Source organism: Leptodactylus fuscus, chromosome 3, assembly GCF_031893055.1.
Source record: "Leptodactylus fuscus isolate aLepFus1 chromosome 3, aLepFus1.hap2, whole genome shotgun sequence".
Taxonomy (NCBI): domain Eukaryota; kingdom Metazoa; phylum Chordata; class Amphibia; order Anura; family Leptodactylidae; genus Leptodactylus; species Leptodactylus fuscus.
In genome coordinates, this window is record NC_134267.1 from 155546673 (window position 1) to 155565439 (window position 18767).

Below are 18767 nucleotides of genomic sequence, written 5' to 3' on the forward strand. Positions count from 1 at the left end.
GTGTAAACGGCGGCACGGGCGCCACCATGTTTCGCCGATCGCCGCCCTCCTGAACGTCACATGAGGGCAGTGATCGGTTGCTATGACAGCCGGAAGCCTATTGAAGGCTTCCAGGCTTGTCTCTGCACTAGATCTATTAGACGATGCCAGAGGCATCGTCTAATAGAAGTGCTGGGATTTTCCTATTCACTGCAATACTGTAGTATTGCAGTGAATAGTATGAGCGATCAGACCCCCTAGGTTTCAAGGTACCTAAGGGGTCTGATCATAAATGTATAACAAGAAAAAAAAAGTTTTTAAAAGTATTGAAAAAATTAAAAAAAATATAAAAGTTCAAATCACCCCCCTTTCCCTAGATCAGCTATAAAAGTAATTAAAGAACATTAAACATATTAAGTATCCCCGCGCTCCAAAATGCCCAAACTATTAGAATATTAAAACATTTATCCCGTACTGCGAACAACGTAGCGGCAAAAAAAATAAAAATAGCCAAATAGCGTTTTTTTCAACACTTTGCCTCCTATAAAAAATTGAATAAAAAGTGATCAAACCATCAGATCTTTCCCCAAATGGTATCAATAGAAACGTCATCTTGTCCCGCATAAAAAGACACCACAACCAGCTCCATACATGGAAATATGAAAAAGTTACAGGTGTTAGAACATGATGACACAAATTTCTTTTTCTATTTTGCAAAGTTTATCATTTTTTTAAAAGTATCAAAACATTTCAAATATTATATAAATTTGGTATCACCGCATTCGTACTGACACGTAGAACACAGGTAACATGTCATTTGTACCAAACAGTGAACGCTGTAAAAATTAAACCCATAAGAAAATGGCGCAAATGCATTTTTTCTCCAATTGCACCTCATTCTGATTTTTTTTCCAGCTTCCCAGTACATTGCACCGCATATTGAATGGTGCCATTACAAAGTACAATTTGTCCCTCAAACAATAAGCCATCATGTGACTCTGTGAACTGAAAAATGAAAAAGTTATGGCTCTTGAAATGTGAGGAGGGAAAAACGAAAATGTGAAACCAAAAAATGGCATGGTCCTTAAGGGGTTAAGCTATTATTTTACTAGTATTTTGTATATGAATCTGAGATTGAACATGAGTTTTAGGTGCAAATATGTGTTTTAGCGTATTTTTTCAAAAAATTATTTGTGTTGGTCGCAAAGTTGCATGAAGGTGGATGTGGCTATCGATGACCCATTAAGACATTTGTAATCTTCAGGTTGTCTACTTTCAAAAAATATATAGGGTTTAGGGGTTCACTTACTTTTCATGGTGTGTAATCCCTACATTTTATAGGATGATACTTTTTTAACATTTCCAGCTTCAAAGCAGATTTTTGTTCCTTCCAGTTCTAGCGATTTTCTGAAGACATGTGCATGCGGGTTCAGGCCATAGTGATATGTATGAACTCTGCACATGTTGAACTCTTATTTTTAGGAGGTTTGGTGCATTTAATTTTTTGTTTGGTTTCTGCTTTTAACAACTAATTGCATTTTTTCATAAAACATTCACTTTAAATCAAAATTGCATGAAGGTGCCTGTTCGTATAAAGTACCAAGTGGCATTCTGACAATGCTGCAGGTGTCTACTTTAAGAAAATATATAGGTATGGGGGGGGTTGGATGCTTTTTTAATGTTGCAATTTAGGTTTGATTTGTCCATTTCAAAACTGTGAAAATTGCTCTGGCTACTGGAGGTGCAAAATTTCCAGAGATCCTTGGCAGCGAAAAGGTTAACGGAGCTTAAGAAGTCAGCTCCAGCAGCAACACTTTGGGCAGAGCTTGGCTGGAGAGCCAAACAAAGAGGTCATATTTTTGGAGCTGTGTCCTGAGTGATTCAACTGGCTTTTGATTTCTGTTACTCTAGGTGAGGTAACCTATTCTACGATTAGTTAGAGCCTAGCCGGGCAGGTATTTATTTTTGTATTGTTTCCTTTTGTTGCTGCACTATATTTTTGAGTGAAAATGAACTCTACCTTTGTTTTGGACTAAAGAATCTGGACTTTTGTGTCTATGCCACCCCACCTAGCAACCCCAGACCCTGACAATACACATATATACATATTAAATGGGGATGTATGCCACGATTAGACTAATAGAAGTAACTGTCATCCTCATAAAATCTGAAGTTAGGCCTGGTTCACATGTGCGATCGGTATTCTGTTCAGGGAGTCCAAATGGACCACATTGGCAAACGGTGAGCTAATGAAAGTACACGAACCCCATAGACTATAATAGGGGTCCGTGTGTTTTACACCTGGTATCCACATGGAACAGGTGGACAGAAAAGTACTTCATGAACTACTTTCCTGTCCACATGACTCGTGCAGATGCTGCGTGGAAAACACATGGACCCCATTATAGTCTATTGGGTCCGTGTGCTTTCATTGCTCACCGTTTGTCAATGCGTTCGGTATTTTATTTGGGGGGGTTCCCATGCAGACTCCCAAAACGGAATACCAAATGCAGATGTGAACCAGGCCTAAGGTGTGCCAGTTCATGAGTGTTTACAGTGGTTTTGAACGAAATAAGAGCCACACAATTTAAAGAGGACATTCATGGTTTGGGGCACAGGCAGTTCTATATACCGCTGGAAAGCCGACAGTGTGCTAAATTCAGCGCACTGTTGGCTTTCCCGATCTGTGCCCCGATTGAAGAGTTATCGGTGCCGGTACCGTAGCTATTCACAGTCAGAAGGGCGTTTCTGACACTCTGTCAGGACCATCCTTCTGTACAAGCAGCGCCAATAGCGCTGTACTGTGTGAGCGGGGAGGAACACACCCTCCCCTCCTGATAATACTCGTCTATGGACGAGCACTGATCAAAGGGAGGGGGCGTTCCTCCCCGCTCACACAGTACAGCACTATTGAAGCTGCTTGTACAGAAGGACGTTCCTAACAGAGTGTCAGAAACGCCCTTCTGACTGTAAAGAGCTATGGTACTGGGACTGCTAGCTCTTCACCCGGGACACAGATCGGGAAAGCCAACAGTGCGCTGAATTCAGCGCACTGTTGGCTCTCCAGCAGTATATAAAACTGCATGTGCTCCAAACCATGAAAGGTCCTCTTTAACTTCCTTGAAAATTCCAAAAAAGCAGAAGTAAAGCAGCTGCAGTTGCAAGTATTACCCCCTTACCAAAAATCTCACTTTGGGTTTGTAACTGATGCACTGAAACTTCAGGCGTCTATTCTTCTATTTGCATAAACCTACGTTCTGGAGAAGGCTCAGTCACAAGTGCTGCATGAATGAAGAACTACTGTGTGGCTGCTACCTCATTATGAAACCCATGGAAAAACTATGCTGTTTACTTACTCTGACTGTAAATGCACACAATGAAAGATAAGTGATGACATCAGCAGACAAGTTTAATACGGTCATATCACATGGCTGTTAAACCGTATACATAGTTTCTCGTAAATGGACACTATATTTACAACAACGGAAAAAATGGAGGTCTTACATTTATTCTCTGTTTTTGTATTGGCAGCCATATTATAAATGAACTCATAGAAACAGAACGTGTCTATGTTGAGGAACTTCAAAGTATCATTGAGGTAAGATCTCTTCCAGATTAGCGTTTGAGTCCTTCATGTTTCTCGTTCATCCTTCCTCAATTCATTGCCTTTAACTTTCCATATGATCTAATCCATCTTCTCCTTTATAATGATTTTCTCTTTCCTATATTTATAATATTTGCTTATTTAACCACTTCCGGACCGCCCATAGACTATATACGTCCGGGAAGTGGTTGCCTAGTTCTGACAGGACGTACCTGTACGTCCATCAGAACACAGCAGCTGCACGGAGATCGTGTAGCTGCTTTCACTAGGAGCCGGCTGTAACTTCAGCTGGAGCTCCCAGAGAGATAGCAGGGAAGATTTATTACCTCATCTGCTATCTCTATCGCTGTGTATACAGCGCTCTATACATGGCTATGGACGCAGCCATAAATCAGCTGCCCTCTGACCCGGCAGACACGTGATCGCTGGGAGCAGTGTCCTGCCAGAGCTGCTGGGTCCTACAGGACCCAGATCAGCTCTGCATACTGTGTATACAGCATGCAGGAGGCTGTATTCCTCCTGTAACTGAGGTTAAATGTACCAGCCCCAGTTATAGGAGAAATCAGCCTCAAGTACAAAAAAAAAAAAAAAAAGTGATCAGATGTCCCCAAAGGTCTCTTATCACCTTATGGGGACACAATCTGGAAAAAAAATAAAATAAAAATATAATAAAAAAGTTTTTTAAAAATGTAAATAAAATAATAATAAAAAAATAAATAAATAATACGCTAATGAAACGCCGTTATTAAAGGTTATAGCCCCGCCCCCGACGACACCATACAAAATAAAAATTACCGTAACGGAGAGGAAAAACTATTTTATAAAGTTTTTCAGTGACACTTTGTGTTATTAAATAAAAAAAAATTATAAATTGAAAACCAGACACAATTTCCCTCCAATTTTGTTTATATTTTCCTGGATATAAAAAAAATTAAAACACATTTGAAAATAAAAATAAAGCCCTATGTGTCCCTGAAAAAAGACGCAAAAATTAGTTGACTAAGACATATGAGAAAAATTTTACAGACCTCAAAACCGCACATACATAATAAACCTAAAATGTGTCTGGTCCTGGACCACAAATTGGCCCGGTACTGAAGTGGTTAAGAATGAAAAATTTTTGAGTTATTGTGGTACTATATTATGGTAGTTAATAGAGATGAGCGAACAGTGAAATATTTGAGATTCAATATTCGTTTCGAGTAGAGCCTCAATATTCGACTACTCGATCGAATATCAAATCCCATTATAGTCTATTGTTTCAGGGGAAACCACTATTCGACTACAGGAGAGTCACCAAGTCCACGAATAGCAGCAGGAGAGTTTTTAGGAGGAATGCTGTGCAGTTAAAGCGCACAGACCCCATTATAGTCTATGGGGTCCATGCGCTTTAACTGCACAGAGCTTGCAGTTGCGCTGATAAAAAGTCAGCTCCCTAACAGCAAGCTGCCAGCTCACCTGACTAGCATGGACGAGCCTGCTGCAGAACCAGCGTTGATTTGCCGAAGGCTTGTCCTTGCTAGTCAGGAGAGCTGGCAGCTTGCTGTTACGAGGGAGCTTACTTTTTCTCATAGGAATAAATAGACAGCGTTGATTGGCCAGTGTACAGCATTCGACCAATCAACGCTGGTCAATTCATTCCTGTGAGAAAAAGTCAACTCCCTCGTAATAGCAAGCTGCCAGCTCTCCTGACTAGCAAGGACGAGCATGCTGCAGAAACAGCGTTGATTCGGCCAATCAACGCTGGCTCTGAATTGAATATTTACTGCGAATAGTTAGTAGTATTCGATCGAGCCCAGATATTTCGAATACCGTAGTATTCGATCAAATACCTACTTGATCGAATGCCACTCGCTCATCTCTAGTAGTTAATATTTCACTGCTGTTATTATACACTGAGATTTTATTGTTTTATGAGAACACTGCAAAAACATTAAATTATTTCAATGAAAAACGGTGCTAGAATAGGGATTTTTACAATTAGTGATCAGAGTCCATGGTTTCAAGACTCCTGGAGGGGGGTTGTCTAAAAATAAAAGTTAAAAGATGAATGAATGAATGAATGAATGAATGAATGTTTAATCACACTCACTCACACTCCTTTGCCTAAATCAGATATAAAATGAAATAAATAAGACAAACACACATTAGGTATTCTTGTGTCTGAAAACGACTGGCCTACATACTTATAAAATCTGTTCCCATACAGTGAATATTATACTATAGCGGGCAAAAAAAGTCAAAGGGCTGAGCCATTGTTTTTTCGTTGTTACACCTCCTTTAAAATTGAATTCAAAGCGATCAAAACAGTAAACCTTCCCCAAAATTGTATAAATAAGAACTACATTTGTTCTTGCAAAAAAGGATGCCTTATACAGTTCCATATATGGAAATATAAAAAAGTTATATGGGGAATCCAAGAATTTTTACTGGTTAAACAGTAAAAAAAAAAACTGTGTAAATTTGGTATTGCTGTAATCACAGTATATGGGTGATATGTCATTTTGGCTGCATAGTGAATGCTGTAAAAAGGAAGCTTGTAAGAAAGTTGCGCAGAAAACATTTTTCTCCAAATCCACCCAATTCTGATTTTTTTTTCCAGATTTCCAGTAGATTATAGGGAATATTAAATGATACCATCCTGAAGTTCAATTTGTTCCACAAAATTAAGTGTTCATACAGGTCTGTGAGTGGAAAGGCTGGGGGTAAAAAATTAAAATAGGGGAGATACTTAAATATTACAAACACAGTATGTGGGTTCTTAGTCATTGCACGTTAGGTTTTACAGGCAGCATTTTAGTGTCTATATTGTGGATGCACCCTATAGAGATGGGTCTGTTTGTCATGTTACAAAGTATGTACCGGTAAGTATCTTGAAGTGAAGATTACTATGATTATGTTAGCAGCAATGTTCTGTGACTATGTTTTAAAGAGAACCTATAAGCTCTCCTGACATGCCTATTTTAGTAACTACTCATATTTTCTATAAACTATAGCACTGACACTGTCTATTAGTGATGATAATTTATTCATAAATATTCAAGAGAAGTAACAGAGGAACAGATCACAGAGGGGCAGGTTCCTGTTTAATTTGAGTACTCTGTTTATTAAAGTTGATATGTAAAATTTACCATGAATAAGCGTTTAACATGAAAAATATAAAGGAAGAACCAAAATGAAAAAAAAACAAGAAACAAAATACAATAAAACCAGAGCGCCCCCTCCCTCCCCCTGTGTTACTACCTGCTAAGGAACGACCAACAGCACCTTGGGATCCTTGGACAACCAGACGGTGAAACAGGATGGCCTGATGCACAAACACCGCACTCACCAAAATGTAGTCAAACTTAGAACTTTATTGCTATTGTGTTTTTTTGCTACCAATAAAGTTCCAAGTTTGACTACGTTTTGCTGAGCACGGTGTTTGTGCATCAGGCCATCCTAGTTCACCGTCTGGTTGTCCAAGGATCGCAATGTGCTGTTGATCATTCCTTTTTCAGTTTTATTTGCTGTCATAGAGGCGTATTTGACACCAGCTGCCCCAAAGCCCTGTACCTGGAAATAGGGTATTTACAATACGTTTAAGGTTGTTGTGTTCCTCAAACAACCGTATAAGGTGAGAGTCTCTTTTTATTTTTCTTGTTGTGCCACCTCAATTGGGACGGTATCATGCTGTGCACAGCTCGGTGCTCTCTTTTTTATCTCTTTACCTGCTAAGAGAAGATGAAAATTAACACCAACAAATTGGGTTGTCGGCCATACAAAAACTTCAAACAGTGCCATTCTGTATATTTAAAACAATCAAACAATGATTTCCTAATATGCAGGGGTCTCTGAAGGGCAGAGTTATTGAGCTAAATACCGTAAGTCAGAATTCTTAATTCATTTGCATCCTGTGCACCACATTTATTATGTATTTTAGACACTTATTTTGTATTAGACTGATAATGAGGATGAGCTTGTTGAGAAAGGAGTTGGGCTTGCTGGGAAAGGATGTGGCTTAGGATGAACCATAATTGTGCTAGAATTTTGACACAAAGTAAAGATGAATACTAAACTCACTAAATTGATATACACTTATACTAGTTAGTCTAAAGATGCACTAGATTCATTCAACATCAATCATTGTGACTACATAGTGTAGTGTAAGATTACAGGGTCTAAATCTCAGACTGGATCAGTAAATCTTCTCCTAAAGTTCAAATAAAATATGTCCCAGAATTGTCATTTCAAGAGTAATGTAAGGAATTTGCAAGTCAGATATTTCAGGAGTGATAACAAGCTTAATAATAATCACATAGATAAAGTGACAACAGACATGTATTTATAACCTTTGTGAGGAAAGTCTGTTAACCCCTTAGCGACCAATGACACACCTGTCCATACTAGGCAGGCCGTATAAAACTGCTAACACAAAAAAAGCAAAAATGTTAATTCTTTTTTATACTAGATCACTTAAAAACTAAAAAAATAAACAAATACAGTAGGTATACCATATCCAAAAACACCTGACTTATATATTTAACCCATATGGTAAGTTCTATAGTGGGAAAAAAAATGCCAGTTTTTCAACACTTTGCCTCCTAAAAGAATTGAATAAAAAAACAATCAATCCATTAGACATTCCCCAGATCGTGTCAATGAAAACTATTGACCCAGCTAAAAACACACCTTACCAAGTTTTTGTATTTTTGGAAAAGTTGTAGGTATTACAGCATTACAGATAATATATAAATATGATAGTGCCATGATTGTACTGACCCACAAAATAAAGCTAATATGTAATTTTTAACACATGGTAAATGCTGTAGAAACAAAATGTGCTTTTCTTCCAATTCCACCTCTTTCTGATTTTTTTTTACAGCTACAGTGCACAGAATATTAAATGGTGCAAATTATAAAGAACAATTTTCTCAATACAAATAAGCGACCATGCGAACCGAAATATTTAAAAAAATTATGGCTCTTAGAATGTGGGGAGGAAAAACTGAAACACAAAAATGAAAATTGGCCTGGTTTTTAAGGGGTTAAAAAGCTGTAGTCTGACATATATAAACTTAACCTTTCGCCACCTCTAACAACTCTTTACATCTCTCAACAAGCGCTGCTCCACTGATTCCAGCACAATTGGCATTTTCTCCTTAGTTTTCCCTGTTCTCAATCAATCATTTCTGTAATGTTCAGCACCACTAGGCTCTCTACTGAACCAGAACGGAAAGACAGGGACCACACACCTGACAGTAGAGAAACTACTTGTGCTGAAGTGAACAGTGGGGCCTGGAGAATATTCCAACTGCGCCAGAACCAATGGAGCAGCACCTATTGAAGTGTTGGAATTGGTGGAGGTGACGAAAGGTCCCCTTTAAAAGAAAACCAATTGTGATGTAATGTGTTTCCCTGCTGTGTGATAAGCTTAATTTCATTTGTCACGTATTTGTTTACACTTGTCATTGACCATCAGAGGCTTACAGTATTGTTCATAGTCTTCTATGTAAAAAAAACTGCATTATTCTTTTCAACAGAAAAAAAGTGTAACTACATATGCAAGCCTGACTGTGTCATGCATTGGGTGAACATTTGATGAAAGTAAGATGAATGTTCATCACGGTCAAAATTAGACGACAGTTGTAAACAGGTTTCTGCCAACTAAACACTGTCAGGTGACTGTACTTCCATTACTACCATTCATATAGCCGATTTATGATGTTGATCCCCACATTCTTGCAACTGCTGTCAATTACCATAGGTCAGAAGAAATATCATTTACCACATATTGCAAACCAATTTCTATAAATGGTAAGTAAATAGGGGCTGATACCTGCTAGATTGCAAGCCCAGTATCAGTTGGTAGTTCCATCACTGCTCCAGGGGTTCCACTCTATGTTGGAATTGTTGTATCGGCTACAGTGACTAATAAACTTAAAACATATACCTTCTTCTATAGATTGAAACCTTACATTGTGGTCCAGGACAGAGAGAGATTATTTCATGACAGCCCTCCAATATACCAAATGGTATGGTCTGAAAAATTTAAAGGGCACCCTTGGCAGGTGAAGATCTCCTTAACGGTGGGCTAAAAGGATTCTACCATTATTATTTTTTTTTTTCTCGTTGACATGTTGGAATAGCCTTAAGCCCCACCGTTCGGTTACAATTCCGATTTTTGTCGGTATGCAAATGAGTTCTCTCGCAGCACTGGGGGCGGGCCCCAGCACTCAAACAGCACTGGGGGCATCCCCAATGCTGCAAGAAAATTCTCTCCAGCGCCGCCTCCATCTTTTTCTGGAACATCCTCTTCATGCGTCTTCTTCCAGCACTGGGGTCACACTTGTACGCCTGTGCAGTTGGCTCTGCCATCGGGCCACAGGCAGAGCCGAATTTACATGCCGGTGGCCATGTTTTTGTGGCCGCTTATGTGAGCCTGCGCAGTACGCTCCTGTAGTTCAACAGAGTACAGAGCATACTGCGCATGCTCGTGTACTGCACATGCTTGTGTAAGCGGCCACAAAAACATGGCCGCCGGCATGTGCATTCGACTCTGCCTACGGCCTGATGGCAGAGCCGACTGTGCAGGTGTACAAGTGCCGAAAGAAGACACATGAATAGGATGTTCCAGAAGAAAATGGAGGCAGCGCTGGAGAGAGTTCTCTCGCAGCATTGGGGACGCCCCCAGTGCTGTTTGAGCACTGGCGTCCACCACCAGTGCTGCGAGAGAACGCATTTGCATACCGACGAAAATTGGAATTGTAACCGAACGGCGGGGCGAAGAAGACATTTAAAGACATCTTTCTTAAGGCTATTCCGACGTGTCAACGAGAAAAAAAAAGTTTTTACTGGTAGAATCCCTTTAAGGGCGGTGGAAAGTCCCGCTTAGTGGATTCCATTAAAGGAGGTACCACATACCTGGAAAGGTAGCAGTTGGTTCCTCTCCTTACCAGATTTCCTTATCTGAGTATTTATTAACATATTTCTATTTCTTAGTTTAGTACTTCTTATATTAATGTGGGTGATTACTCTCCGAGCCTTTATAAGCTGGTTAGTAATGATTGTTTTACTTATTTTTGGCCTTGACATGACTAGATTGAATATGAAATGTGTGCTATTACCACAGTGGCAATGGTTGTTAGTTACCACCACTATCCTTGTTGACTAGTACTGGTATTGGCACTCTCATTTTTTTTTTTTTTTTCTATTTCTTTATACTCTTAATAAAATACTTGATAAAGAAAATACACCATTATTCCACCTCTACCATCCTGAACTGTTAAGCTGGACAGGAATGGTCACTCTTGCACCAGATTCTGACCCTCCTATCCACTTGGTACAATAGAAATCTCAATTCATCTGAGCAGGTGTTTTTCTTCTTCTGCTCAGTAATTCTATTTTTGTACTCTTTTGCCCAATAGAGTCTTGCTTTTCTATTTCCCTTAGAGAGCACTTGAGCTTTGTCTGGTGGTATAGCTCAACTGTGCTAAGGAGTGACCAGTTGCTATTGCCATTGTTGTTAGCTGTAGCACCAGCATTGTATTTAGCTGCAGTTTGCTTGACTGCGTACTGCCTGTAAATCAGACTGATTCTTGACATTCTCCCTTTACCACCTTTTGTTAACACATTGTTTTCATCCACAGGATCCCTTCTGCTGGATCCGCCTGCGCCGGCTAGTCTAGCACAATGATCATGCACTGAAACTGATCCATAGAAAACTTGGTCACTTGATTTTATGCTGCATGTTTAATTTCCATATAGAGAAGCCCAAATGTGAAAGGTCCCTCTAATAAAGTGGCTATTCAGTGTATATTACTGGATTACTTAAACTAACTTATATACATACATGCATACATATGTAATCGAATGTAAATATACTTTTAAAATGCTTGGCATGGATGACAAGTACTGAAAACTTGTTAACTTTTTTTTATTGACACATTAACAGAAAATCTAGTTTAATTTCAATGTTAGTTAATTTTTAACTTTTATTGGGTAGGTAAAATAAAGATTACAACATTGGAATGTTTCTGTTGAACATCTACAGTAGATTATTATAACAAGTCAATGATACATAGAGGAGGCTCGCTGTGAAAATTCTTTCTCCCCTATTGCCTTATATATGTCCTGTGGCAGACTTGTGCAGGATTGTGCAGCTCTACTGTATGTGTGGGCAGTATCAGATAGACGTGACAAAGGTAAAAGACAGTTGCTGGTGAATAATTCCTGACATTGCCTTTTCGGTAGTTAGTGGTCAGCCTTCTCTTCCCACTCTCTGTGATTCACACTCATACCGGGGCCAGTCATTCAGTTATTTCAGGCATGGTGTACCAGACCCAGGATACACAGCAATATTTATGATTAATGTGGAGGAGAGCCAGAAATGTTACTAGCAGAAGATTTTAGCTTTTTTTATTTTGGCAGAGTAGGTTTTGAATAAGCAATAAGGTTGGTTGCTATAGGCAAAACCTCTTGTTCTTTTTGACACAATAGTTCCATTACTGGCTTAAAAAACTGAAGTGCCAGCAAGTTTATAACACAGTAATCTACAGTATAGCAACATCCTTCTTCTTGAGACACTTCTATCAAATACTTCCTGAATAGCAAAGCAAATAGGTAGGTCTGCTTTACAAACAGCTCTATAACTGAAAATCACCCAAACTAAGCTTTGTAGCCTGACTGCTGTACCATCCAGTAATACTACCTTGAGTACCCTTGCTATTACTCTGTTAAAGGAGGTTTCTAGTTTTTTTTGATGGCCAATACTAGTATTAGATTGTAGAAGTCTAACTTTTAGAAGCCCCACAATCCCTGCAATCATCTACATTGCTCCATATACACTGTCTACCAATAAGTATTTGGACACCCATGCAAATGAAGATATCTGCAGTCATGATGTACAGTCATGGCCAAAAGTTTTGAGAATGATACAAACATTAATTTTTACAAAGTCTACTGCTTCAGTTTTTCTAATGGCAATTTGCATATACTCCAGAATGTTATAAAGAGTGATCAGCTTAACAGCAATTACTTGCAAAGTCAATATTTGCCTAGAAAATGAACTTTATCCCCCAAAACACATTTCAACTAGAGATGAGCGAACAGTGTTCTATCGAACTCATGTTCGATCGGATATTAGGCTGTTCGGCATGTTCGAATCGAATCGAACACCGCGTGGTAAAGTGCGCCATTACTCGATTCCCCTCCCACCTTCCCTGGCGCCTTTTTTGCTCCAATAACAGCGCAGGGTAGGTGGGACAGGAACTACGACACCGGTGACGTTGAAAAAAGTAGGCAAAACCCATTGGCTGCCGAAAACATGTGACCTCTAATTTAAAAGAACAGCGACGCCCAGCTTCGCGTCATTCTGAGCTTGCAATTCACCGGGGACGGAGGTTTCCGTCCAGTTAGCTAGGGGTTAGATTCTGGGTAGGCAGGGACAGGCTAGGATAGGAAGGAGAAGACAACCAACAGCTCTTATAAGAGCTAAATTCCAGGGAGAAGCTTGTCAGTGTAACGTGGCACTGACGGGCTCAATCGCCGCAACCCAGCTTTCCCAGGATCCTGAATGGAATACACTGACAGTGTATACCCGATATATACCCCCGATACCCGTTCCAACGTTGTGCCCCCCCACCTTCACCCCAGAAATACCCTGCAAGTCCCCTAGCAATAGAATTGGGGCTATATACACCCACTATTTTTACTACTGCCATATAGTGCCATTGTCTCACTGGGAATTCAAAGAATATATTGGGCTTACATATAACTTCAATTCCAGGGAGAAGCTTGTCAGTGTAACGTGGCACTGACGGGCTCAATCGCCGCAACCCAGCTTTCCCAGGATCCTGAATGGAATACACTGACAGTGTATTCCCGTATACCCGATATATACCCCCGATACCCATTCCAACGGTGTGCCCCCCCACCTTCACCCCAGAAATACACTGCAAGTCCCCTAGCAATAGAATTGGGGCTATATACACCCACTATTTTTGCTACTGCCATATAGTGCCATTGTCTGACTGGGAATTCAAAGAATATATTGGGGTTACGTGCACCCACAATTTTTGCTACTGGTATATAGTGCCATTGTCTGACTGGGAATTCAAAGAATATATTGGGGTTATAAATACCCTCATTTCTTGCTACTGGTATATAGTGCCATTGTCTGACTGGGAATTCAAAGAATATATTGGGGTTACAAATACCCTCATTTCTTGCTACTGCCATATAGTGCCAGTTTCTGACTGGTAATTCAAAGAATATATTGGGGTTATAAATACCCTCATTTCTTGCTACTGGTATATAGTGCCGTTGTCTGACTGGGAATTCAAAGAATATATTGGGGTTATAAATACCCTCATTTCTTGCTACTGGTATATAGTGCCATTGTCTGACTGGGAATTCAAAGAATATATCGGGGTTACAAATACCCTCATTTCTTGCTACTGCCATATAGTGCCAGTTTCTGACTGGGAATTCAAAGAATATATTAGGGTTATAAATACCCTCATTTCTTGCTACTGGTATATAGTGCCATTGTCTGACTGGGAATTCAAAGAATATATTGGGGTTACAAATACCCTCATTTCTTGCTACTGGTATATAGTGCCATTGTCTGACTGGGAATTCAAAGAATATATTGGGGTTATAAATACCCTCATTTCTTGCTGCTGCCATATAGTGCCAGTTTCTGACTGGTAATTCAAAGAATATATTGGGGTTATAAATACCCTCATTTCTTGCTACTGGTATATAGTGCCATTGTCTAACTGGGAATTCAAAGAATATATTGGGGTTATAAATACCCTCATTTCTTGCTACTGGTATATAGTGCCATTGTCTGACTGGGAATTCAAAGAATATATTGGGGTTACAAATACCCTCATTTCTTGCTACTGCCATATAGTGCCAGTTTCTGACTGGTAATTCAAAGAATATATTGGGGTTACGTGCACCCACAATTTTTGCTACTGGTATATAGTGCCATTGTCTGACTGGGAATTCAAAGAATATATTGGGGTTACAAATACCCTCATTTCTTGCTACTGGTATATAGTGCCATTGTCTGACTGGGAATTCAAAGAATATATTGGGGTTACAAATACCCTCATTTCTTGCTACTGCCATATAGTGCCAGTTTCTGACTGGTAATTCAAAGAATATATTGGGGTTATAAATACCCTCATTTCTTGCTACTGGTATATAGTGCCATTGTCTGACTGGGAATTCAAAGAATATATTGGGGTTACAAATACCCTCATTTCTTGCTACTGGTATATAGTGCCATTGTCTGACTGGGAATTCAAAGAATATATTGGGGTTACAAATACCCTCATTTCTTGCTACTGGTATATAGTGCCATTGTCTGACTGGTAATTCAAAGAATATATTGGGGTTACAAATACCCTCATTTCTTGCTACTGCCATATAGTGCCAGTTTCTGACTGGTAATTCAAAGAATATATTGGGGTTATAAATACCCTCATTTTTTGCTACTGCCATATAGTGCCAGTTTCTGACTGGTAATTCAAAGAATATATTGGGGTTATAAATACCCTCATTTCTTGCTACTGCCATATAGTGCCAGTTTCTGACTGGTAATTCAAAGAATATATTGGGGTTATAAATACCCTCATTTCTTGCTACTGGTATATAGTGCCATTGTCTGACTGGGAATTCAAAGAATATATTGGGGTTACAAATACCCTCATTTCTTGCTACTGGTATATAGTGCCATTGTCTGACTGGGAATTCAAAGAATATATTGGGGTTACAAATACCCTCATTTCTTGCTACTGATATATATTGCCATTGTCTGACTGGGAATTCAAAAAATATATTGGGGTTATAAATACCCTCATTTCTTGCTACTGCCATATAGTGCCAGTTTCTGACTGGTAATTCAAAGAATATATTGGGGTTATAAATACCCTCATTTCTTGCTACTGCCATATAGTGCCAGTTTCTGACTGGTAATTCAAAGAATATATTGGGGTTATAAATACCCTCATTTCTTGCTACTGGTATATAGTGCCATTGTCTGACTGGGAATTCAAAGAATATATTGGGGTTACAAATACCCTCATTTCTTGCTACTGGTATATAGTGCCATTGTCTGACTGGGAATTCAAAGAATATATTGGGGTTACAAATACCCTCATTTCTTGCTACTGGTATATAGTGCCATTGTCTGACTGGGAATTCAAAGAATATATTGGGGTTATAAATACCCTCATTTCTTGCTACTGCCATATAGTGCCAGTTTCTGACTGGTAATTCAAAGAATATATTGGGGTTATAAATACCCTCATTTCTTGCTACTGCCATATAGTGCCATTGTCTGACTGGTAATTCAAAGAATATATTGGGGTTATAAATACCCTCATTTCTTGCTACTGGTATATAGTGCCATTGTCTGACTGGGAATTCAAAGAATATATTGGGGTTACAAATACCCTCATTTCTTGCTACTGCCATATAGTGCCAGTTTCTGACTGGTAATTCAAAGAATATATTGGGGTTATAAATACCCTCATTTCTTGCTACTGGTATATAGTGCCATTGTCTGACTGGGAATTCAAAGAATATATTGGGGTTACAAATACCCTCATTTCTTGCTACTGGTATATAGTGCCATTGTCTGACTGGGAATTCAAAGAATATATTGGGGTTACGTGCACCCACAATTTTTGCTACTGGTATATAGTGCCAATTTCTAACTGGGAATTCAAAATGCGCAAGGCTCCCGGAAAGGGACGTGGACGAGTCCGTGGGCGAGGTCGGGGGAATGGTTCTGGGGAGCAAGGTAGCAGTGAAGCCACAGGGCGTCCCGTGCCTACTCCTGTGGGGCAGCATGCATTGCGCCACTCCACAGTGCCAGGGTTGCTTGCCACATTAACTAAACTGCAGGGTACAAACCTTAGTAGGCCCGAGAACCAGGAACAGGTCTTGCAATGGCTGTCAGAGAACGCTTACAGCACATTGTCCAGCAGCCAGTCAGACTCTGCCTCCTCTCCTCCTATTACCCAACAGTCTTGTCCTCCTTCCTCCCAAAATTCCCAAGCTTCACAGAACAATAACCCCAACTGTCCCTGCTCCCCAGAGCTGTTCTCCGCTCCTTTCATTGTCCCTCAACCTGCCTCTCCACGTCACGATTCCACGAACCTAACAGAGGAACATCTGTGTCCAGATGCTCAAACACTAGAGTCTCCTCCATCTCCGTTCGATTTGGTGGTGGATGACCAGCAACCCACCCTCATCGACGATGATGTGACGCAGTTGCCGTCAGGGCATCCAGTTGACCGGCGCATTGTGCGGGAGGAGGAGATGAGACAGGAGTTGGAAGAGGAAGTGGTGGATGATGAGGACACTGACCCGACCTGGACAGGGGGGATGTCAAGCGGGGAAAGTAGTGTGGATGTTGAGGCAGGTGCAGCACCAAAAAGGGTAGCTAGAGGCAGAGGCAGAGGTCAGCAGCTTAGGCGAAGCCAGGCCACACCCGGAATCTCCCAAGATGTTCCAGTTCGTACCCAGCCCCGAAAAACTCCCACCTCAAGGGCACGTTTCTCGAAGGTGTGGAGTTTTTTCAAGGAATGCGCCGAGGACAGATATAGTGTTGTCTGCACAATTTGCCTCTCGAAATTGATTAGGGGCTCTGAGAAGAGCAACCTGTCCACCACTTCAATGCGCCGTCATTTGGAATCCAAGCACTGGAATCAGTGGCAGGCAGCAACGGCAGGACAAAGGCCGCCTGCCGTTCACGCCACTGCCACTGCCTCTGCCTCTGCCACTGCCACTGCTGACTGTGCTGGCAATGCACTCCAGAGGACGAGCCAGGACACCACTTCATCTGCCTCCGCCACTTTGTTGACTTCTCCCTCATCCTCCCCTGTTCCTGTCTTATCTCCTTCTCCTGCACCATCAAAGGCACCATCAGGCGCTTCTTTACAACAACCCACCATCTCTCAGACATTGGAGCGGCGGCAGAAATATACTGCTAACCACCCACACGCGCAAGCCTTGAACGCCAACATCTCTAAACTGCTGGCCCAGGAGATGTTGGCGTTCCGGTTTGTTGAAACTCCCGCCTTCCTGGACCTGATGGCAACTGCGGCACCTCGCTATGCCGTCCCTAGCCGTCACTACTTCTCCCGGTGTGCCGTCCCCGCCTTGCACCAGCACGTGTCACTCAACATCAGGCGGGCCCTTAGTTCCGCGCTTTGCACAAAGGTCCACTTGACCACCAACGCGTGGACAAGTGCATGCGGACAGGGACGCTACATTTCACTGACGGCACACTGGGTGAATGTAGAAGAGGCTGGGACTGCTTCCCAAACTGGCCCGGTGTACCTCGTCTCCCCGCCTAACATTCCTGGCAGGGACACGAGAAGAACACCCCCCTCCTCCTCCTCCTCTACCGCCTCCTCCTCCGCCACCGCCTCCTCCTCCGCCACCGCCTCCTCCTCCGCTGTTAGATTGACCCCAGCTACGAGTTGGAAACGTTGCAGCACTGGCGTTGGTAGACGTCAGCAGGCTGTGCTGAAGCTGATCAGCTTGGGGGACAGACAGCACACTGCCTCCGAGGTGAGGGATGCCCTCCTCGATGAGACGGCAATATGGTTTGAGCCGCTGCACCTGGGCCCAGGCATGGTCGTTTGTGATAACGGCCGGAACCTGGTAGCAGCTCTGGAGCTTGCCGGACTCCAACATGTTCCATGCCTGGCCCACGTCTTCAACCTAGTGGTGCAACGTTTCCTAAAGAGCTACCCCAATGTTCCAGAGCTACTGGTGAAAGTGCGGCGCATGTGCGCCCACTTTCGCAAGTCGACAGTAGCCGCTGCTAGCTTAAAATCTCTCCAGCAACGCCTGCATGTGCCACAACACCGGCTTTTGTGCGACGTCCCCACACGCTGGAACTCAACGTTTCAGATGTTGAATAGAGTGGTTGAGCAGCAGAGACCTTTGATGGAATACCAGCTACAAAACCCTAGGGTGCCACAAAGTCAGCTGCCTCAGTTTCACATCCATGAGTGGCCATGGATGAGAGACCTTTGTGACATCCTACGGGTCTTTGAGGAGTCCACAAGGAGGGTGAGCTCTGAGGATGCGATGGTGAGCCTTACAATCCCGCTCTTGTGTGTTCTGAGAGAATCCCTGATTGACATCAGGGATAACTCAGATCACACAGAGGAGT

The 18767-nt window shown here is 41.4% G+C and overlaps 1 protein-coding gene across 2 annotated transcripts in view; it reads left to right on the plus strand.

The window, feature by feature from the left end:
* Positions 1-18767, plus strand: part of MCF2L2 (MCF.2 cell line derived transforming sequence-like 2) — a 274167-nt gene that overhangs the window by 157214 nt on the left and 98186 nt on the right. For both annotated transcript variants that reach the window (XM_075268595.1, XM_075268594.1), the window contains exon 16: positions 3511-3577. In XM_075268595.1, coding sequence (XP_075124696.1) covers positions 3511-3577 — 67 coding nt within the window. The remainder of the gene's footprint in view (positions 1-3510; positions 3578-18767) is intronic.